At 44.8% G+C, this 21,612-nt stretch overlaps 1 protein-coding gene across 1 annotated transcript in view; it reads left to right on the top strand.

The window, feature by feature from the left end:
* Dnah6 (dynein axonemal heavy chain 6) overlaps positions 1–21,612 on the top strand; it is a 192,270-nt gene that overhangs the window by 58,628 nt on the left and 112,030 nt on the right. Inside the window, exons 24-33 of the mRNA XM_041639106.1 lie at positions 423–587; positions 669–779; positions 4,910–5,035; positions 5,125–5,280; positions 5,823–5,984; positions 11,200–11,337; positions 13,200–13,367; positions 16,751–16,899; positions 17,808–17,915; positions 20,268–20,823. Coding sequence (XP_041495040.1) covers positions 423–587; positions 669–779; positions 4,910–5,035; positions 5,125–5,280; positions 5,823–5,984; positions 11,200–11,337; positions 13,200–13,367; positions 16,751–16,899; positions 17,808–17,915; positions 20,268–20,823 — 1,839 coding nt within the window. The remainder of the gene's footprint in view (positions 1–422; positions 588–668; positions 780–4,909; positions 5,036–5,124; positions 5,281–5,822; positions 5,985–11,199; positions 11,338–13,199; positions 13,368–16,750; positions 16,900–17,807; positions 17,916–20,267; positions 20,824–21,612) is intronic.

Here is a 21,612-nt window from a genome sequence, read left to right as displayed (position 1 = left end):
AAATTTCAAAGGAAGGTGAAAAAATGGTTAAAGGAATCTCGAACAAGCAGATGCCCATGTGACTGAAGTCAGAGGAGGAAGCAGAAGTGCTGGAAAGATGTAGATCAGACCTTTCCGATGTGACTATGGGGAACAGGCTTATAGGAGTGTTTGGGGGTAAACTTGAGGTCACAGAGCTATGAAAAGGGAAATGGTTGAAGAAGTTCCGGAGCCTGTGGGGAGTCCTCTTTCTAGGAGCTAGCCTCAAAGGCATGCTTGTGCTAGAAGGCAGCGAAGTTGGGGGCAGAGGGGAAGGGGGGGTTGATGCAATGCCAAAGGCCTCACTGTTTGCAGAGCTCAGGGTTCTGTTACAGACATACAACATGTAGACAGCCCACAGGCCCCACCCAAGACACTTTCTTACCGTCCTAATCGCCTCATAGGTCGGCCTGGGGAAGGGCCTCAAAGCGAGAGGCAATGTGGAAGAATGGCTCGGCAAGGTGGAGGAAGCCATGTTCACGTCCCTCCGCCGCCTGTGCAAGGCTGCCATCGCTGACTACCAGGGCAAGCCCAGGACGGAGTGGGTGACTGCCGGCCACCCTTCCCAAGTAACACGCTTGTTAAGTTTCTCGTTCTGGGGCCCGCGTTGGTGCCAGGTAGCCCGAGCCTAAGGGGACGTTTTGTCGCAGGTGATCCTAACCATCTCTCAGATCATGTGGTGCCGGGATCTGACCGAGGGTCTAGAATGCGAAGGGAGCCACCTAGAGGCCCTGGAAGAGTTTGAAAAGGTCAATTTTGAGGTGAGTTCTTTATCAGAGAGGCATTGTGCAGGCTGCCATGCGAGATGACAAGATGGTTCCATGGATTGGCGGGGGTGGGGGGAGTGGGGGCGGGTTTTGTTTTCAGTTTTTTTTAGACAGGGTTTCTCTGTATAGCCTTGACTGTCCTGGAACTAGCTCTGAGGCCTCGGACTCACAGAGATCCACCTGCCTTTGCCTTTGCCCCCCAAGTTCTGGAATTTAAAGCATGTACTGCCACCCCCACCCTGCTTAGGTCCCCATGGTTTTTTATCACAGTGAGTGCAAATTCACTTCATTTCAGAAGGTCTGATGTGCTGGCATGGCTTCCAAAGCTCCGGAGTTCTCACTGAGGTCGTTGTGTTCAGTTTTTCTTAGAGACACTCCCGTGATTCTTATCTAGTGTTTTTATGAGTAACTGTAAACTAGGAAGGAGAGCAATGTGAGCGGAAAACATAGGGTTCTTTATGATGATCCGCAGATGTTTAGACGTGATTATGTTTACTAGGATCGGTGTGGGGCTTTGAATGAGATATCCCCCCATAGTTTCAGAATTTGAATACTTGGACCCAATTAATTGATGGTACTATTTGAGGAAGCTTAAAAGTTGTGGCCTTGTTGGAGGAAGTATGTCACTAGGGTTGGGCTTTGAGGTTTCAAAACCTCATGCTATCCCAAGTGTGACCTCTCTCTTTCATGCCTTTGGATTGAAGGTAGGAGCCCTCATCTTCCTGCTTTAGCCATTATACCTCCACTCTGCCATCATGGACTCTTATCCCTCTGGAACTGTAAGCCCAAACCATCCCTTCCCTTCTGTAAAATTGCCTTGGTCATGATGTTTTTATCACAGCAATAAAAAGGCAACTATTAGGACGCCTCTCACAGAACTTTATATTTTTATTAAAAATTCTTCAGTGAAGCCAGTATTGTCATGCATGCCTGAAACCACAGTGTTGTGGGGTAGAGACAAGTGGATCCTGGGAACTTAGTGGTAAGCTAGCCAGCCTCACTTAAACAGCAAATGTCAGTTTTAGTGAGATATGCTCTTAAGGTGGTAAGACAATGCAATAGTGGAAGGCCCCGTCTGTCCTTCTCTGCATGCATGAGAGACTTCACACACACACACACACACACACACACACACACACACACAGTGAAAACAGCATTGTAAATGCACACTGCAGTATTTGTAGCAACAGGCACGGTGCTGTGCAGCAGATCTCTAGGACTGATTCATCTTACCTAACGCTGCAGCTTCATGTCTACTGAACAGATTCATGTCTACTGAACAGCAACACCTCCCTCCCCAGCCCTGGCAACCACTGCTCTTCTCTACTTATATGAGTTTGATAAACACCTCACACCTGTGGCTGGATTATTATTTTAAACTTAAAGTCCACTCACTATCCATCCAATTTATTGACATTGTCACCGGTGACACGATTTCCTTCCTTTTCCAGCTGAATGCTAGTCCACTGGGTGCACAGGACACATTTTTCTTTATCCAGTGGTGGGTTTTTAGGTTGTTTCTTTGTGCTGACAGTGGTTAATAATGCTCCTTAAGACCCTGAGTTCAATTCTTTGACTTATATGCTCAGAAGTGGGGTTACTCAGTCAAACGGTAATTCTATTTGCAGGGTTTTTCTTTTTTTAGAAACCTCTGCACCGTGTCCCATCCACATGTCCCAACATCATATTCCTACCAGCAGCATCCAGAGATCCCTATCTCTAGCTCTGTGTCCTTGCCAATGCTTGTTATCTTTTTTTTGATAATGGGCTTGAGATTACATCACATTGTGGTTTTGTAATATTTATTCTTTTGACAAGTTCATACATGTACATAGTGAGATCTACTTTTCCTCACCGCTGCCCTCTCTTGCCAGTCTCCTATGCTTTTTATCTCCACCATACTCTTTAGAGATCCCTTCCTCACATTTGTATCTTTTTGTTTTGTCTTGTGACGACACACTGATTTTTAATCAGGATCACCTGTATGGCCTCAGGTTTGGAACTGTTCATCGGAACCTGGTGGACTCGCCACTGGTTACACCATGAAGGCAATGACTTTCCGCTCAGATTCCATCAGTAGCCAATAGTTCGGCAAGGAGGGACAGGCCCCCATGAGCCCCTCCTTGATTCACGATTGGCTGTTGACAAGCCCAGGCTCATGCAGGTGGTGTGCTGGCTGTGCCACACTCTGAAGATGATATGTCACAGCCCTTCTCCCCCATCTTCTGCTTCTTGCTTGCTTCTGCTCCCTCTTCTGTTACGTCCCTGTGCCTAGGGAGGGTGCTGTCAATGTCTTACTTAAGGATGAGCATTCAGCCCTCATTTACTCTCTGTGCTAGGTTTTTGGGTTTTGCACTGGTCACCTTACACTGGAGAGCTGGAGTCACCTGAGAAGATGTGGTAGCAGTAATTGTAGAAATCGCCTCTATAAGATTGACCTGTGAGCAGGTCTGTGGGGGCTTTCTTGATTGTGGTGGGAGGAATCAGTCCATTGTAGGTAGTGCCATCCTCGGGCAAGTGGTCCTAGTATACAAGAAAGCAAACCGAGAAAGCGACGGAGAGCAAGCCAGTAAGCAGCATTCCTCCATGGCCTCTGCTTCAGTTCCAACCTTCAGCTCCTGCCTTGGCTTCCCCGGGTGTAACTTGTAAGCAGAAACAAACCCTTTGCTCCCAAGCTGATTTTTTTGTCATGGTGTCCATCTCAGCAATAAAAAGCAAACCAGTACACCTTTAGCATCTTGAGCAGCCATGAATCTTACTTAGTACTCACTGCTGACACAAAGAGAAACTTCTCAGGTAAAGAATGAGGAGAGCATGTGTTTGAAAATTTTATAATTTTGTTTTTCTTTCATTGAGTTTTTGATAGTAACATGCCTGGTGACTAGAGATATTCAGCATCATATGTGGATATATAGATACAGATATAGATCCTGGACAATCGGTATCTCTGCTTTAGAAAAATACTATTCAAGTCATTTTCCTTCCTTTAAATTTGAGCCATTTGGCATTTTCTTATTGTTGTCTTATGCTACATATAAAAATCGATTCAAAGTAGATTTGGGAAAGATTTAAACATATGACTGAAAGCCAAAAACTGCCATGACATTTTCCTTCACACTGGTATTCTGGCCATGACAGCCAAAGCAAAACCAGACAATGGGACTGTACTCAATTAAAAAGCTTTTCCCAGAAAAGGAGACAACAGAGTGGAAACACAATCCAGACACCAAAGATACGATATCTGTGAGCTGTATTTCCAACATGGACCTAGGCCTGATCTTCAGCTCCAGACTTAACTGTTTTTCCAAGTGCCACTGCGTTTTCTAAAGATTCACCCCTGAGACAGAGACAGAACAGGGAAAGGGAAGCAGAAACACCACAGGAGACTGTCAGTGGGATTCTCTCGAGAGAGTCCTAGAAGTAGATCCCCAGAGAAAGCCCCACAGCCATCTACAGACATGGCCCCTGATCTGGGCATAACAGAGGAAAACCCAACCCAGAAGTATAAGACCCTCAGAGGTGCCGTACTACTTAGATAAGGATGTGGTGGTCTGGGGTAAACAGGGAGCTAAAGGAATTTAATTTATTTAGTCACTGGTCTGGTTAAAGTGCTCTGCGATTCTCTTTTATTGTTATTAGTGGAAAACTACAAACGAGAAGCCTCACCAGGATGACCTGGACCTCCTTGTAGGCCAGGCTAGCCCCACAAAGATGCACCAGCTTTTGCCTTTGAGTGCTAGGATTAAAGGCATGAGCATGCACCACATCTGGTGAATTTCTAGGTAGAGAAATCTACTCCCCAGCCAGAGACTTGTATCAAGGGTTTTCAAGAAGCATGTCCACCAAGGTCTGATTTTACTCTTTCAAGGCTCTGCCACGCCATCCAGTCATTTACCTTCTCTGATTATCAGTTTGCTTAACTGCAAAAATGGTGTCCAGATAGTCTGTACTTCATAGAAGTCTTATAAAAATTAAATAAGACATTGTATTACTTTGTCACAGAATTATAAATTTTACTAGTTACGTTTTTTTTTTAGAAAATATCTACTCTAAATTTAATAATGGAAATACATATTGCAAGCTGATGTTGAGCATTTACTGCAACAATTCTTCTTTAATTCCAGAGATTGAATGCCCTGGCTGCACTAGTTCGAGGCTCTCTTCCTAGGCTGCACAGAAACATCATAACTGCGTTGATTACCATTGATGTGCATGCGAGAGATATAGTTACTGAGCTGGTTCAAACCAAGGTAAATGTTTCATTAATGGAAAATGGCATGGCAATCTGCGGATTCCATGTGTGTGTCTGACACAGCCACCATTCCTATCACTGCTGTAGGTAGACTCAGCCAACTCCTTTGACTGGCAGAGACAACTGCGCTATTATTGGGATATAGACCTGGATAACTGTGTGGCTAGGATGGCGCTCTCCCAGTACACCTATGGCTACGAGTATTTGGGAGCATGCCCAAGACTGGTCATCACTCCTCTCACGGTACGTTATTGATCGTTATGAATCGCCTTTTTATCCACACAGTGTGGAAAGTACTCAACATTGCTGCATCTCTATAAAACAGAGAGTGGCCTTGCCTGATTTTTGTGACTGGGTATGTGGGCATCTTTCAGTTAAAATTTTTCAGGGCCAGGGAAATGCTTCATTCTGGAAAGTGCTTGCCATGCAAGCATAGACTTAAGTTCAGATCCCTGGCACCCGTATAAGAAGCTGGGCATGGGGGCATGTGCTGTAAGCACAGTGCTGTGGGGGCTGAAACAGGAAGATCCCTGCAGATCACTGGCCAGCCAGCCTAACCAAACCAGTGAGAGACCTGGAGTGGAGAGTGACTGAGGAAGACACCTAGTGCTGACCAGTGATGCACACACGCACCTACGTGACTATCCCACATACATGTGAGTGCGCACACACACACACACACACACACACACACAGAGAGAGTTCTATTAAATAAATTAGACCTATGAATTTGTGAATAAAGTCACTTCCTTTCAATAATGACAATTGATTGATTTTTTTTTCAGGATCGTTGCTATCTTTGCCTTATGGGGGCTTTGCAGCTTGATCTCGGAGGCGCACCTGCCGGGCCTGCTGGCACTGGGAAAACAGAGACCACCAAAGACCTAGCAAAAGCTCTCGCCATCCAGTGTGTGGTCTTCAACTGCTCTGATGGTTTGGACTACAAGGTGTGGTTGTAATTTCTAATCTGATACAAATATTGAATGCTTTCATCAGTTTTCATCGTTTGCAACATGAATTAAAACAAGGAGACAGATGATAGCGAACAGAGAAGAAAATGGTATTAAAATAGGATGAGCAGAGCAAGTCAGCATGTGGTGGGCCGGGCCGTCTGGGTAAGAATCAATGCAGGGGAGACATGTCAAAAAGCGAATTTTAAAAAAGAAGATCTATACAGGGCAGGTGGGGGTGGCTAGAAAGATGGCTCAGCAGTTAAGAGTGCTTGGTGCACCTGCAGAAAACCTGAGTTCTATTCCTAGCACCGCTTCAGGGTATCTGACACCCTCTTCTGGCCACTAGGACACACACACACACACACACACACACACACACACACCTAAATAATAAAACAATCTCTTCAATGCTAACCATAAGTTAAGTAGAGTAAAAGTCATATAGGCTAGAATGCATTCAGGGATGACAGAAGTAAAATCTAACGTATTAGAAGAAGATGGGCCACTTCTTCTTAGAAGAAGAAGTGAGAGACACTGATACATAGTGAGAAGTTTGAAGGCTCACTACTGAAACACTTGCCTAGTGATTTTGATATTCCCACACCACCGAAGATAGAAGCAACCTTCAAGGAACTGAAGTACATGGGAGGAGGGAGAATTAAAGGTAAGGTTTTCTGTACATTTGGTCCTGGGGTCTATTATATGTTAAAAATTTATCAAGATAAATTGTAGCCATTGGTATTTCACTTGCTAGAAATTAAAGATAATGTATTTTATATATCTATTGTAAAATACCAATAATGGTGTTAACATATACATCCATTTTGTGGAAAAAAAAACTTTGCAAGCAAAAAGCTTACAGGTTATTTATGTCTTTTTAAATCTTGGATGATTGGGAAAATGGATGGCAGCTAGATTTTTGTATTTTATTTTATATTTAATCCCTTGAGGCTTATGGTTTTGGTTGAATTGTCTGAATAGACTCTAGTCTCTGATAGAACTGTCTGCTGAAAAGAGGAATATTTTAGTAATTTTTTCAGGTAGTTGAGTGTGAAAGACAGATGGCTCTTTAGCACAATTGGGAAATGCTTAGACCTCATAGACACCCTGAGAGATACCTTGGTCCTTGCAGAGATCCATGCTGGCTTCTTAGTTCTTCTGGTGGGTGTTAAGAAAATAAAAAATGTATATATTTATGTCTCTGTTGTTAGAAACTTTGAAGACTATAAATTCACTAAGTAAGACTTTTTGAGACACTGCCTTCCAGCCTCCTACCTTCCATTTTCTGTCACAGTTTGTGACATTTGCATGTTATTCAATACTTGTCTCTGTTTTGTCTGGAAATTGATTGTAAAATGTCAGTGCCTCACATAGTACTCATGCTAAGACTGCTCTTTGCAGGATTTGAGGGCATAATTAGACCCCTAGACAAGCACTGACACAGAGAAGTCACTACCTACCCTTCAAAGGAGAGAACTATTTCAAGCAATGAATAGTCTCTTTCTTTACCATCTCTGGGACAGTGTTTTCAAAACCTTTGTGTTTACAAATTGCCCAGTGATCTTCTATTAAAATAGATGATATATTTGATTCTATTTGGTTTTCCAGTTGACCACAATTTCACAAACCATAAACATCAGAGTGAGTAATTGGATACCCACAATGGAGCAAGACAAAGAAAACATACCGTAATTGTTTATGAGAAGAGACAAAAGCACTCCATCTGAACCCCAACATGACTGAGCACCCCCTCTCCCAACTAACCTAATAACTGCTGCCTTTTCAGCAAAGCTTCAGGCAGCTTTCCTTTGTCCTGCTGCCTAGATTGGCAATGTCATGAAACGCACTGCAGAATTGCCCCTGCTTTCTTGTTTGTGTGTCTCCTTCCTCAAAAGATAGTCAAGTCCTGACATCTGGCTACCTGGTTTACGGATAGAATCTTTACCAATACATAAGATAATGCTAAAGCTGAATGAGCCTAATGTAGTGACCAATGCCCTTCTAAGAAGGAAATGAGAGTACAGTCACCTAAATAGAAGAGAAAATTATGTGAAAATACACACTAGAAGCAGAGGTTGGAGTGGTGCAGTGTGAGCGGGGAAATGGTAGATCACCTGCCAATACTAAAATCTGGAGGCAAGAAAGTTGTTTTGCTTAGGTAAGCATGGTTTATCAACACTCCGATTCCTGATTTCTAGCTTCTAGAGCTGTAATGTCATATATGTTTGATCCTTGGAGCCAGACAGTTTATTGCAATTTGTTGATATACAGAGCTGGGGCTAGAGAGATGGCTCAGCAGTTAAGAGTGCTTGCTGTTCTTGCAGAAGACCTGAGTTTGATTCCCAGTACTCACATTGGCCAGCTCACAACCACCTGAAACTCTAGCTCTAGGAGTTGAGAGTCTTCTTCTGGCTTTTGCAGACACTTGCACACTCATGTGCACACACAGAGAGACATGCATACATAAATAAAAACTTTAAATTGGGGTTTCAGAGATGGCTCAGTGGCTAACAGTACTGACTGCTTTCCCGGAGGACACAGGTTCAGTTTCCAGCACTCATAGTAGCTCACAAGCATCTGTGACTCCACTTCTAGGAGAGCTAACATCCTCTTCCAGCCTCTGTGGGTATTAGGCCCACAAGTGGCGCATAGACATACATGCAGGCAAAACACCCATGCACATTAAATAAAATAATAAATGTTTAAAAGTAAATAAATCTTTAAATATTGTATGTGTATCTACTTATGTACAGTACAAAACCCTTCTTCGTTGAGCCTTTTCTGAAATCTCCTGGGCCAAGCCAGACCCCTACTCCACCCCCCTTTTCTCGTGTTCTACAACCCATGGTTTCCTCAGGGCTCACAGGGCTCACGTCACCAAATGTGGTTTCTCCCTTGTTGGGACAAGTGATAAATGCAACTGTGTTTGCTTATCGATGGATTCCTTGTCTACCTTTGGCTCCTAGACTTTGCCCTCTCCTTCACTTATACTGAAAGGATCAGTATAAGTGAAGAAATGGATCAGTACTTACAACTGTGTACTGCTTGCTATTGCAGAGTACCTGAGTTCAGTTCTAAGAACCCGTGTTGCAAAGCTCACAACCACTTGTAAATCTAGCTCTATGGGGATCCTATGCCCTCTTCTGGCCTCTGCAGGTACCTGCACACATGTGCACACACACACACACACACACCTAAGAATCTGTCTGACTTGCAAAATATTTGTTGATCAAGAGAAGCATCCTTTTTATTTTTTAAGTGTTTCAAGACAGGGTTTTTCTGTGTAGCCCTGGCTGTTCTGGAGCTGACTTTGTACTTCAGACTGGACTCAAACTCACAGATATCTGCCTGCCTCTGCCCCCAAGTACTGAGACTAAAGGTGTGTGCCACCACATCCTGGTGAAGCATCCTTTCTTAAGATCACTAGTTGGGGCCGCCCCAACAGGCAGGCAGAAAGTTTTGCATTCCAGGCCACTGTATCACACCAAGATGCTATTTGGGTGAGGCCTGGCCAGTCTTTGCATCTACTGGACTTTTGATCCAGACAACCCATGTCAGAGCTGGATTTCAAACTCCCACAGTCCTCCTCAGCCAAGAGTGACTAAGGATTTTCTTTTTAAAGTGTTCACGTTTCAGTTGCTTTCATTCCTAAGGAGACCATCTTTTATTATTACTGGGTTATCAACAACTGAATCGAAAGATCTGGAATCATCTTTCTTTCCTTGTCTCTGCTTTCCTGTCCCCAGCACCAATGTCCTTGTTTCCCATAATCTCATATCTCCCCTAAATCGACCTCCTTTGTCTACAGTGAGGTTCTTTAATCTGATGTGGGAAAAGTCGGTGTTGAAATCTCAACAACCCTGTGTTTCCCATGCAGCCGAGAAGGAAAGACCAATAGATAAAGAACATGATTGTCCTGCATGGCCTGATATTTAGAAATTCTCGAAGGCCCCATTGAAAAAGGCCCATTTTTTTCTACCTTGGGCTACACTTTTCTCAATTATAGGATCGGTTTCAATGTTTTTCCATCTACTGGCAAAATTTTTTCCTGTCATTATTTTCCCCTTTACATCATGATTTTGTCACGTGGGATCAGGTATGAGTGTAGACACACAAATGAAGAAACACCCACACAAAGAGAGAGACATATGAACCTATGCTTGCTGGAACAGGAGGAAGAATGGTCACTGTCCAGCTCACTTGACATTGAGACAGAAAGTGCATCACTTCTGTTCTTAGAAACACACATACTGTAAAAGAATATCAACCAAAAACCCCAGTCTTTAAAGACATTGTACACTTTTGATGGCACAATTAAAATCATTTTCATTCACCATTAGGATTCTGCTATAGAATAAATCAGCAGGGTCTGGAAAGCCAACTCAGCTCAGGAGATAAGAGCAATAGAAGCTCTTGCAACCTCCAGGTTCAGTTCCTGGCTGTTACGTGGTGGCTCCTAACTATTCTACGGGATCCAACGCCCTCATCTGGCTTCAGTGGACACTGCACCCACAGGGTGCACATACGTATATGCAGAGAAGATTCTCTCGTGCATGCCTTTAATCCTAGCACTCAGGAGGCAGAGGCAGGTGGATCTCCGTGAGGTCAAGGCCAGCCTTGTCTACAGAGTGAGTTCCAGGACAGCCAGAACTGTTACACAAAGAAACTCTTTCTCAAAAAAAAAAAAAAAAGCAAAATAAATAAGTAAATAAATAGATCTTTTTTTAAAAAAGATGAAATCAAGGCCTACCCCCAGTGCAGCGGTGCCTCTGCTTGTGGGTGCTCATGCCCTGCCTGCCACAGTGGGCACCTTTCAGAGACAACAGAAAGTCCACTAGTGAAATTCCCCAAGGCCTCTTTAAAACCCTCAAGTTTGTCTCTTCCGTGAGTTACACTTTTTAAGAACCTGTAAGTATTTGCCATAGATAAGTGAAGGTTATGAATAAAAATTCCCCAAGGACATATGATATACATTATCATTTTATTTAAGAGAAAAATTGGATTCAAACCATTAAAGAGAAGCAAAAGGCTATGTCCTCTTGTAGAATGTGCTTGCTTCTGGTATGTAATGCGCATAGTTACTAGAACACCAACAGTAACCATGCTCCAGAGGCTGCCCTCCTTTCCTCTGTGTCTCCGCTCCACATTGTACACCTTAGAGGACACCAGCAGTGCAGCTGGAAGTTGATTAGCTCTGCTTGCATTTCAGATGATGGGGCGCTTCTTCAGTGGCTTGGCGCAGTCAGGGGCCTGGTGCTGTTTTGACGAATTCAACCGAATTGACATTGAAGTCTTGTCAGTCATTGCCCAGCAACTCATCACCATCAGGAATGCCAAGGCTGCAAAGGTGAGATGTCGGGGCGGCTGGCTGTCAGTGCAGCTTTCTCAAGCTGCTCTCTAATTCAGCAAGCAGTGCCTTGGGAAAGACATTGTCCAGTGTAATCAGGGAATGCCATAGCAACAGGGCTGACTGGGGTAAGTGCAGCCCTGATCTAAGCAAAATGAAGAAACAGATGCTGTGCTGGGCATACAGAGACTGTGAGAACGAGTGTCTGAGCTCAGGAAACCCTCCTTCCCACCCCCAAGGTATACACACACACACACACACACACACACATATACACACACACACACACACACACACATTCACAAACATACGAATGCTGTGCTGGGCATACAGAGACTATGAGAACTAGTGTCTGAGCTCAGGAAACCCTCCTTCCCACCCCCAAGGTACACACACACACACACACATATATATACACACACACATTCACAAACATACAAATGCTGTGCTGGGCATACAGAGACTGTGAGAACTATAGTGTCTGAGCTCAGGAAACCCTCCTTCCCACCCCCAAGGTACACACACACACACACACATATATATACACACACACACACACACACACATTCACAAACATACAAATGCTGTGCTGGGCATACAGAGACTATGAGAACTAGTGTCTGAGCTCAGGAAACCCTCCTTCCCACCCCCAAGGTACACACACACACACACACACACATATATACACACACACATTCACAAACATACAAATGCTGTGCTGGGCATACAGAGACTGTGAGAACTATAGTGTCTGAGCTCAGGAAACCCTCCTTCCCACCCCCAAGGTACACACACACACACACACACATTCACAAACATACAAATGCTGTGCTGGGCATACAGAGACTGTGAGAACTAGTGTCTGAGCTCAGGAAACCTTCCTTCCCACCCCCAAGGCAAACACACACACACACACACACACTTTCTTCCTCACTTTTCTTCTCCTTACTTTTGACATTTATTTTCCTGTTGCTTCTTGAGTTCCATGTTTTCTGGGCCCCATAACTTTCTTCATGACTTCCAGGGCCAACCTAGTTTTGTTGAGAAAATAGCAGAGAAAACCTGAGAGGCTCCAGGAGTCCACACCTCTTCAGGTGAGCTTTTCAGAGCTCACTGAAAGGGAAAATCTGAGTGAGCCTGCTACTTAGCATCCCCCACATGAGTCACTGCTGAAGAAGGACTTTCGTGTCGGGGAGGTGATGGCTGTGAAGGAAGAGCCTTCTAGGTTTGGTCACCAAAGAGCAGCACAATTTAGCCTACATAAACCAGAATCTTCCTCTTTCCTTTCGGGGAATTAACTGCCCCAAGTCTCTTAATTCCTCCCTAAACCCCTTCCAGAAGACGCCCAGACTTCCTTGGGCCCCATCAGTAAGGTTCCTACTCTGTGTCTCCCTGGCTCTCCCTGGCTCGGCCTTCCACAGGTGCTCAGCAATCCTCTACTGTTAAGGGCAAGGGAGGGTAGTGCAGTCACGGACAGGCCACACCACTCGTAGGCTTAACCCAGACTGTGATTTCCCCGGGGAGACCAGCAAGACAGAGTGGAGCGGGCTGCTCAGCCAGGTGGTCGAAGGTAAGCTGAAGAGTCTCAATGGATGTTGAGACCAAAGCGTTCAGGACTTGCTCAAGTAGGAGCACACCGCTTGGGCAGGACGAGGCAGGGAAGTAGAGATCAGTGGACACAGGACCCAGAAGAGACCGGAAATAGGCAGATCTAGAGAAAGCTTCCCTCATCCCACAACAGGACTGGTGGATTCTGCTTGGCTGCTCCTTTTAAGTGAGTCTCTGATCCCAGAAGTGATTGTGTGAAAGAATTTACAAATGCTCAGACAAGTGCTCGTTTCTTAGACCTTCTCTTTGCACAGCTGTCCAGATTCATGTTTGAGGGCCGGGAAATCAAGCTCGTCATGACCTGTGCCGCTTTCATCACCATGAACCCCGGCTACGCTGGCAGAACGGAACTGCCGGACAACCTGAAAGCCCTGTTCAGACCATTCGCCATGATGGTTCCCAATTACGCACTGATCGCAGAGGTGAGCTTCAGACTGTAACGAAGCAGGGTTTTAATTAAGCATGGCTTATCTTATTCGCCATCAAATTCTCTCAAGACAGAGGCTCCTTTTACTTCCTAGTTTCTTCTTTTTTATTATTATGGAATGCCTTGACCAAAAGCAACTTAGGAGAGAAAGGATTCATTTTGGGTCTTAATTCCAGATCGCAGTCCACCAAAGCTGGTAAGAAAAGTGGGCATGAACTTAAAGCAGCCAGTCACATCCACAGTCAAGAACACAGAGAAAGGAATGCATGCTTGCTTACTTGTTCTCAGCTCACTTATACACTTCCACAATCCAGGACCCAGGCCCAGGGGATGCTGCTGCCCAATCCCCCATAGATATAATCACAGGCCAACCCAATGGAGGCAATCCGTCATTCAGAATCTCTTGCAGGCCATTCTAGACTGTGACAAGTTGACAGTTCAGCCTCGACGTCTCGCTTTCTAAGCACCCAAGCCGTGGCCGTTGGTTATTACTCACACTGAGTGCAAATTTGAGCGAAAAGAGAATGTCTTATTTTATGTGTTCACTTGGTTTTCAGTCTTACTTCTAGCATCCAGAATTCCCCAGCTGGTTCACAGAATCTTGCAGACCCCTAAACACTGAGTGAGGCAATGTGTTTAATTAACCCACTTACTGGGCTTTAATCCGTTCATCTCGAGGAGTATGAGTGTCGGGATTTGTTCTGAAAAGACAGCATTATCCCCACTTCTCTTTGGATGTAAATGTAATTAGAGCCAGAAGTATTGCAGCCCAGTCTCTTGCCTCGTGCCTCTAATCCCAGTCCTCAGAAGGCTAAAACGGAAGGATTACTGTGAGTTCAAACCAGCTTGGGTAATATAGTGAGACTTTATCTCAAAAAAAGACAAAATTAGGAAGAAGAGTCAAAGCTGTGTCACTTGAATCTTCATAATCACTCGATTATGGAGAAGGGGGTTCGTTTGTAGTCTATAACAGTTTAAGGCAATAATCATTAATAAATTAATTATTTGTGATTGATTAATGTTTCTACATCTACCAAGGAATCCTTTTATTTGAATGTTTTTATTCTTTCATCCTAGCTAAGACTCCATGTGTATAAGTTTTACATGTTTCTCAGAGCACTTTTAAGGACGTATGCTTTATGTACAACAAAGTGCCCACAGCTCATACGGATATGAGCAAATATTTGAACAGAGACTCATCTGTCTGGCGCCAAGACCAAAATACAGGGCTTCCTTTCAGAACTCCAAAAGCTCCCTTGAGCCCTGGGCTGCATTTCATATCGATGGGCGCTTCGCCTTTCAGAATGGAATTTCTCGGAAAGCACTGGTTCCTCCTGCGGCTAATACATTCTTTTGAATTATTAAAGAATCTTCTACCTGAAGTAAAAGGAATTGATTACGACTAGACCAGACCAACACTAGAGGAATTTCAAGCTGAATTAGCATAATGCTTGAAAGCGTTCAGGGGTGCCCTGCGTCTCCTGCAGACACGGTGGTGGGAGGGCAGTTGAGACAGGCTGTACCTTTGCATTCTCTTCTCTCTGTGACCCGCTCAGCATGTGCTGACATCTCCCGTGGTGTGGAGGACAGCTGAGACAGGCTGTACCTTTGCATTCTCTTCTCTCTGTGACCCGCTCAGCATGTGCTGACATCTCCTGTGGTGTGGAGGACAGCTGAGACAGGCTGTACCTTTGCATTCTCTTCTGTCTGCGACCCATTCAGCATGTGCTCACCTCTCCCACTTTGCCTACTGTTGTGCTGCTCAGTCCTGAACTGGAGGAATTTCTAAGTGCAGTCTTCTGGGCATGCTTCCTGTTGGTGTCACAGATGAAAAGAGTCAGGCTTCCTCATCAGCAAATGCTTTTAATGGTGACAAAGATCCTCACTTCATAATAAGAGCACTGGTAGGGAAAGTGAAGTTGTTCACTTTCTGACCTTGCAAAGCCGGGCAGCAACCTAGGATGGGAGGCACACTGGATGAAACTCTAACACAAGCCCCTTCCTCCTTTTCCTCTGTGGCTGAGGAATCACGAGGACTTGATCCTACACACAATCTAGGTTTTGTCCTCCATCTGCCTCGTACATGTGTCTTATTCTGAACAAAAATCGTGTGTGAGTTTATCTTTATCTCTACCGTTTTAGTTTATCAGGTGAATGACCCTGTCACATGTCACATTTCAGGTCATTAGGCAAGTTTGACTGTTAATAATTTTCTATTCTAAACTTTTATCTTGGGTAATCAGCCTAACAGACTCTATCAGGGCTCCTGTGCCGCCTGTTCATCCGTCTCAGCACTTAAGCTGACTGGAGGTGCCTTTGAAATGAGCTGCCATATAGCCTTTCTTACATAATCACCTACAGTGTGAAATCCACAGTGGCCGAGCCGCAAAACAAGCAGAAGGCAATGGCTGGGCTGCACGATCCAAGCCCTGCTTCCGAGCTCACCTGCTGTGGTTGGGGCAGATCACTGGTATGATGGGTAGAAGGAACACTCCGTTCCTACCTCTGCTGCGGAAGACAAGGATTTAGGCTGAAAAATGGCTCAGCAGACAAAGGCACTTGCCGCCCTGAAAACCTGAATTCAATCCCTGAGCCTTCCACAGGCATGCAATGAAACATGCACAGCCACACACCACGTTCTCTCTCTCTCTCTCTCTCTCTCTCTCTCTCTCTCTCCCTCTCTCTCTCCTTCCTCCCTCTCTCTCTCTCTCTCCTTCCTCTCTCTCTCTCTCTCTCTCTCTCTCTCTCTCTCTCACACACACACACACACACACACACACACTAAATAAGTATAAGTAAAGACAGCAGCTTTCTAGGCTGGGGAAGGTCTGCAAACCTTTGCTTAGGTTGCCTTAACTATAGAGAGCAAATAGTAATTCCATCTCACCAGAGTAGCTCTCCTCAGTCTAAAGAAACCGATTCTTGCTTTTGTGTTCAGAATTTACACCACCGTTCAACTCTGTATGACCACTTTTAAAAGCTGAACACAGCTGCTCCTCATGCCAGCGGTCCCCAGGGCTCCATCACTGCCTATAGAGCTGGCAGAATCACTGCTCACGGCCCTGACAGTGCTCTACCTGTCACTCTTCTGGGACACAGGACACTCTTCTCATTCTATCCTTTACTCTTCTCCATGCTGTTACAAAATGTCTGACAAGAACAACTGATGGAAGAAAGGTTTGCGTTGACTCACAGTTGCGGGTACAGCAGGTATAACGTTGATGCGGGAGTGCGAGGCAGCTGGCCACGTACTACCATGTTCTTTGATAGTTGTCTCCTCACTAAGCAATAAAAAGGTATGATGTCTAGGGCATCCATATCAGGCTACTATGTTGAAGGCAAGCCAACGTAAGCACCGTGTTCTATTTTATCTCCTAGGTCATTCTGTATTCGGAAGGCTTTGAATCCAGTAAGATACTAGCGAGAAAGATGACGCAGATGTACAAGCTCTGCAGTGAGCAGCTGTCCCAGCAGGATCACTATGACTTTGGCATGAGAGCTGTCAAGTCTGTACTGGTCATGGCTGGGTAAGAAATCCAAAGGGAGATAGCTCAGTCCCTAAAGTGCTAGCCACGCGAATGTCGCATCCTCAGAAGCCACGTAAGAAAGCAGAGCATGATGGTGCCTGCTTGCAATCTCAATGCTGAGAAGGCAGATCTGTTGGCATTCAGAGAACGCAACTGCATCCCACAGATGCGACTGACGAATGCACAGTCAGCAATCTATACGACGGGGTGAGGGCAACAACAGGGCTCTGCCTGAAGTTCGCTGCAGAGAAGACAGACTAGCCTACGGCGGCTTTCTAGAGAAGAGGCTAACTGGGCTGCTTTTGTGGGAGAATAAGAGCAGACAAGGGTTTGGAGAAATGACTCAACACGTAGAAGCACTGTCTGCTTGTCCAGAGGACCTGAGTTTGATTCTCAGAACCAACATTGGGTAGCTTATTAATGAGTGTAATTCCAGCTCTAAGGGATCTGACAGCCCTCTTTTGGCCTTCGTGTGTGTGTGGGGGGGGTGTGTGTGTGTGTGTGTGTGTGTGTGTTTCTGCGTGCGCACATGCAGAAACACACACACACACAAATGAATAAATAAAAGACATGTTTTTTAAAGGAGCATGCCAGAGAGAAAGGCAGGGCATCCTGGACAGAGGGAACAAAAAGTGCCAGGGAATTGAGCCGTTGTGATACAACCCACGGGCTCCAAATCCAGCCTGAGCAGTCTAGATTGCTAGGGGAGGGTATTTGAGACAATGTTCCTGTCACTACCCTCTAGGCTTTATAGCCAACGATGGACTTGTCCCTGAGCCGTGAGAGAGGCAAATCAACACACACAGGAAGACAAAGAGTCTCCGTGGAGTCCCTGACCTACAACTTTAGAACATTCTATTCTGTCTTCCAGTCCTTCACTGTCATCTTAATGGTTCTCTTGCATTTAGGTCTCTAAAGAGAGAGAACCCAGACCTAAGCGAAGATGTGGTCCTCATCAGAGCTCTACGAGACTCCAACTTGCCGAAATTCTTAACCGATGACGCTCTCCTGTTCAGGTAAGTTCCCAGGGCTGGGGCGGGGGGGGGGGGGGGGGGCGGGCACTGCCACAGAGAGGGAAAGAACGTGGCTCCCGGAGTTTTCTGTCTCTTTAAAGCCAATACATTTCTCTTTTGGAGATGTGCGCATCCCTTTAAGAATCACAGCCACAGGTGACAGCGCTGACCGGTGAACCCGACCACTGGGGAGGGGTAGGAAGATCTGGAATCGAAAGCCATCCCGGGCTACATGAGACCTTATCTCAAAAACCCAAAAGTAAAGAAAAGGAAATAAGGCCAGGTGGTGTTGGCGCGCGCCTTTAACACCAGCACTCAGGAGGCAGGGGCGGGCAGAGTGAGTTACAGGACAGCCAGGGCTGTGACACAGAGAAATTTGTCTGAAAAAAAGGAAATAAGCACTGTTTATAACAAATGAGCTAAACTTATAACATTGTTGTAATTACCTTTTGTTTTTCAAAACATTGGTCACAAACTTGCATCATTTTATAAATTCTCAAATTTCTGATCTTAGAGAAATTTCTAGTCTGAAAACAAGTCAGGCTTGGAATTCAACATGAACGTGACTGCTTGAATCAATTCTTTTTAAATTCATTTAATTTTGTGTTTCTCCAAGTTCTATGTGTAAAACCTTACTACATGAAATAGTAGATAAACCCGTCCTACAGAGAACAGCCCTTCCTTGCCTTTCACCAAGCAGCTCTCCCCAGGGGCCGTCAGTTTTACTCTTCTGCTTGCTTTGTTATCTGCTCCATACTTCGCACCGTGCTTGTGCCGTTTCCTGGTTTGTGGGCTTGGGATATTGTGTGACTAAGGCCCGTCTTTTTCTTTCTATCCATCCCCTCTGCACAGTTATCGGCAGCACCACTTGAGCTACCCTTGAACTTATGATCCTCCTGCCACAGCTCCCGAGCCCTGGGACCACAGGCGCCGGCTACCACTCGCTCTCTAAGTGTTGAATGAAGCCTTCTATCCCGCTGAAGCTTGCTCTTTGACGATTTGCTTTTACTTTTTACCTTACCAACTTTTCATAGTTGTAAGCTTTCTGTCTTCCTTAGAAAGAGCTCCTCACCACAGTGTGCAAAAGTCACCCCTTTTTCTTCCATCTGGTACTTTTGCCACTTTATGTCTCCATTTTGGAATGTAAAAATATAATTTTATTTTAACTTTAAACATTTCTTCTTTGACATTTGCACTGTACACTGCACTGTGTGACACAAGGACATTTTCACGCAAGTCTGTATTGTACATTGAGCACATCCCCTGTGGCCTTCTGCCCTCCCCATTCCCCTCCTGTTAGTCTCCTTTGTTCCTCTAAAGAGTTTACTTACATGTTCATGTCCATATGCATGTGTGCACCTCCGGTACATCTGTGTGTCTGTTGTGTGATGGTGACTGAGCCTCTTTCTTCACGGGAATGTCTCCTCTCGACTATTTCTCAGGATTTTCACAGTCCTTCCCTCCCTCCACTTTGAGCTCATACTGATTTTCTAATTTATTCATCTTTGGAAGTTCTCCTTCAGTGTTTCAGTCACATTCACCCCCTTCTCCAGCTCCGCTCAGATGACTTCCCTCTTGCTACCCACCTAATTTTATGTCTGTTTTTTAAAGAGCTAAGTTCAATTTGTGTTGCCCATATACTCCAAGGCGTGTGACCTTCCGCTGCAGCATGGTCCATGTGGAAATTAGTAAAGGGCCTTGGTGTGGGCAACTTTCATGGGAGGGAAGAGAGGACACAGTGGTGTAAAGGGTTAATCAGAACAATGGGAAGGATAACATGGAGGTAGGAGGGAGAGAGCACGGTAGAAGAGGACGAATGTGTAGGGATAGTTAATACTAAAGACCTTTTGAAAAGGCCATATGGAAACTTACTTCTCTAGAAGCTTCTGAAATATGTACATTTCCCTATATAAAAAGAGTTTAAAAGGAGTTACCCTATAACTGGCTGCCAAAGCCCCTACTAATTTTCTCTTTTAGTTTCCATCTGATTTTTCTCTATATCCACATATATTCATAAGCATATGTAATACTTTAGGGAAGCAGTGGAATGACAGTTTTAAGTCTATTGATAAATTCAACAGCTAGGTGTGTGGTATTGTGCTACCGTGCACTGTGGGCCATACAGAAATGAGTCCTAGTGTCCATCCTGAAGGAAGTCCTGTTGTGTAGGAAAACCACCAGTCTGCTGAGCAGGAAATGAGATCACACAGGAGTTCAGAACAAAGGATGGATCCTGCATAGCCCAGGACAGACTGGTAATGTGGACGGTCAGGAGCCCGTTCAGTTACTTACGACAAGTATGGGGAGTCAGGAATGGCTGGTGGCTCCTAACTCATGTCATTTCTGCTTTGCCAGTGGGATCATATCTGATCTTTTTCCTGGAGTCCAAATCCCAGAACATGACTATGGCATTCTGCAGTCGACAATCGTGGACGTCATGATTGGACAAAACCTTCAGCCTGAGTTGTGTATGGTCAAGAAGGTGATACAGTTGTACGAAACTATGCTGGTGAGGCACGGCGTCATGTTAGTCGGACCGACAGGAGGGGGCAAGACCACAGTTTATCAAGTATTAGCAGAAACTTTAGGGAATCTGGAAAAACTCAACACAGGCAACTCTTTCTATCATCCTGTAAAAACCTATGTTCTTAACCCGAAATCCATCACCATGGGTGAGTTGTACGGGGAGGTCAATAACATAACCTTGGAATGGAAGGACGGTTTGATGGCGCTCAGCGTCCGAGCAGCCGTGAATGATACTTCTGAAGATCATAAATGGATAATCAGTGATGGACCGGTGGATGCTCTCTGGATTGAAAATATGAACACAGTGTTGGACGACAACAAGATGCTGTGTCTGGCTAACAGCGAAAGGATTAAACTCACTCCTCAAATTCACATGCTTTTTGAGGTAAATGCATGTCTCACCGGGAATGTCCACCACCGTCAAAAACAACTTTCTTTACAGTGGTATATCATTTTCACCATTTATCCGTGGGTATTTTATTTATTTGCTGAGTACTTACAAAATGATCTTTTGTAATAGATTAACAACACCTGTCAGAAGTTTCTATTTCTCTATAAAATAGAAGTAGGATTAATTCTAGTTTCACTTGCTCTTTTTTTTTGGAGGCAGACATGTATGTGTCTTACATAATTTTAATTTCTAGGTAAAAAATAATGTTAGGCATTCTGTGAATAAATCATTCCACTGTGCCAGGAATGGACACTACTTTCTTTGCCCCTTTGTGAGGGACTGTGAGATGGATGAGAGGCAAATGCAGCTTCAAAAATTCACAGAAAATACCGCCTGTACCTTCTCCACCCACCAAATACTAAAAACATCTGCCGCGTGTCGTACATGTGCCTAGATGTCAGGATACAAGAATGACAAAAGACAAGTAACTAGAATAAAAGGAGGAAAGACTATTCCTATTTTGTATGCAGGTGTGGTGGAACACACACACACACACACACACACACCTGTAATCCCAATAGCTTCCGCACAGATGGGTGGATCTCTGTGAGGTTCAGACCAGACCAGTCTGGGCTATGTGCATAGACCCTGTTGAGAGAGAGAGAGAGAGAGAGAGAGAGAGAGAGAGAGAGAGAGAGAGAACTGATAATGTTCTCTACCTTAAACTCTCTCCTAACTTCCCTGTTCCTTTTCAGATTGCACACTGCTCTTCTGCACTTTCTA

This window comes from Microtus oregoni, unplaced genomic scaffold, assembly GCF_018167655.1.
Source record: "Microtus oregoni isolate MIOR12 unplaced genomic scaffold, Mior012 000002F_ref0000024, whole genome shotgun sequence".
In the NCBI taxonomy this organism is placed as follows: Eukaryota; Metazoa; Chordata; class Mammalia; order Rodentia; family Cricetidae; genus Microtus; species Microtus oregoni.
This window is presented reverse-complemented; position numbering and strand designations above follow the sequence as displayed.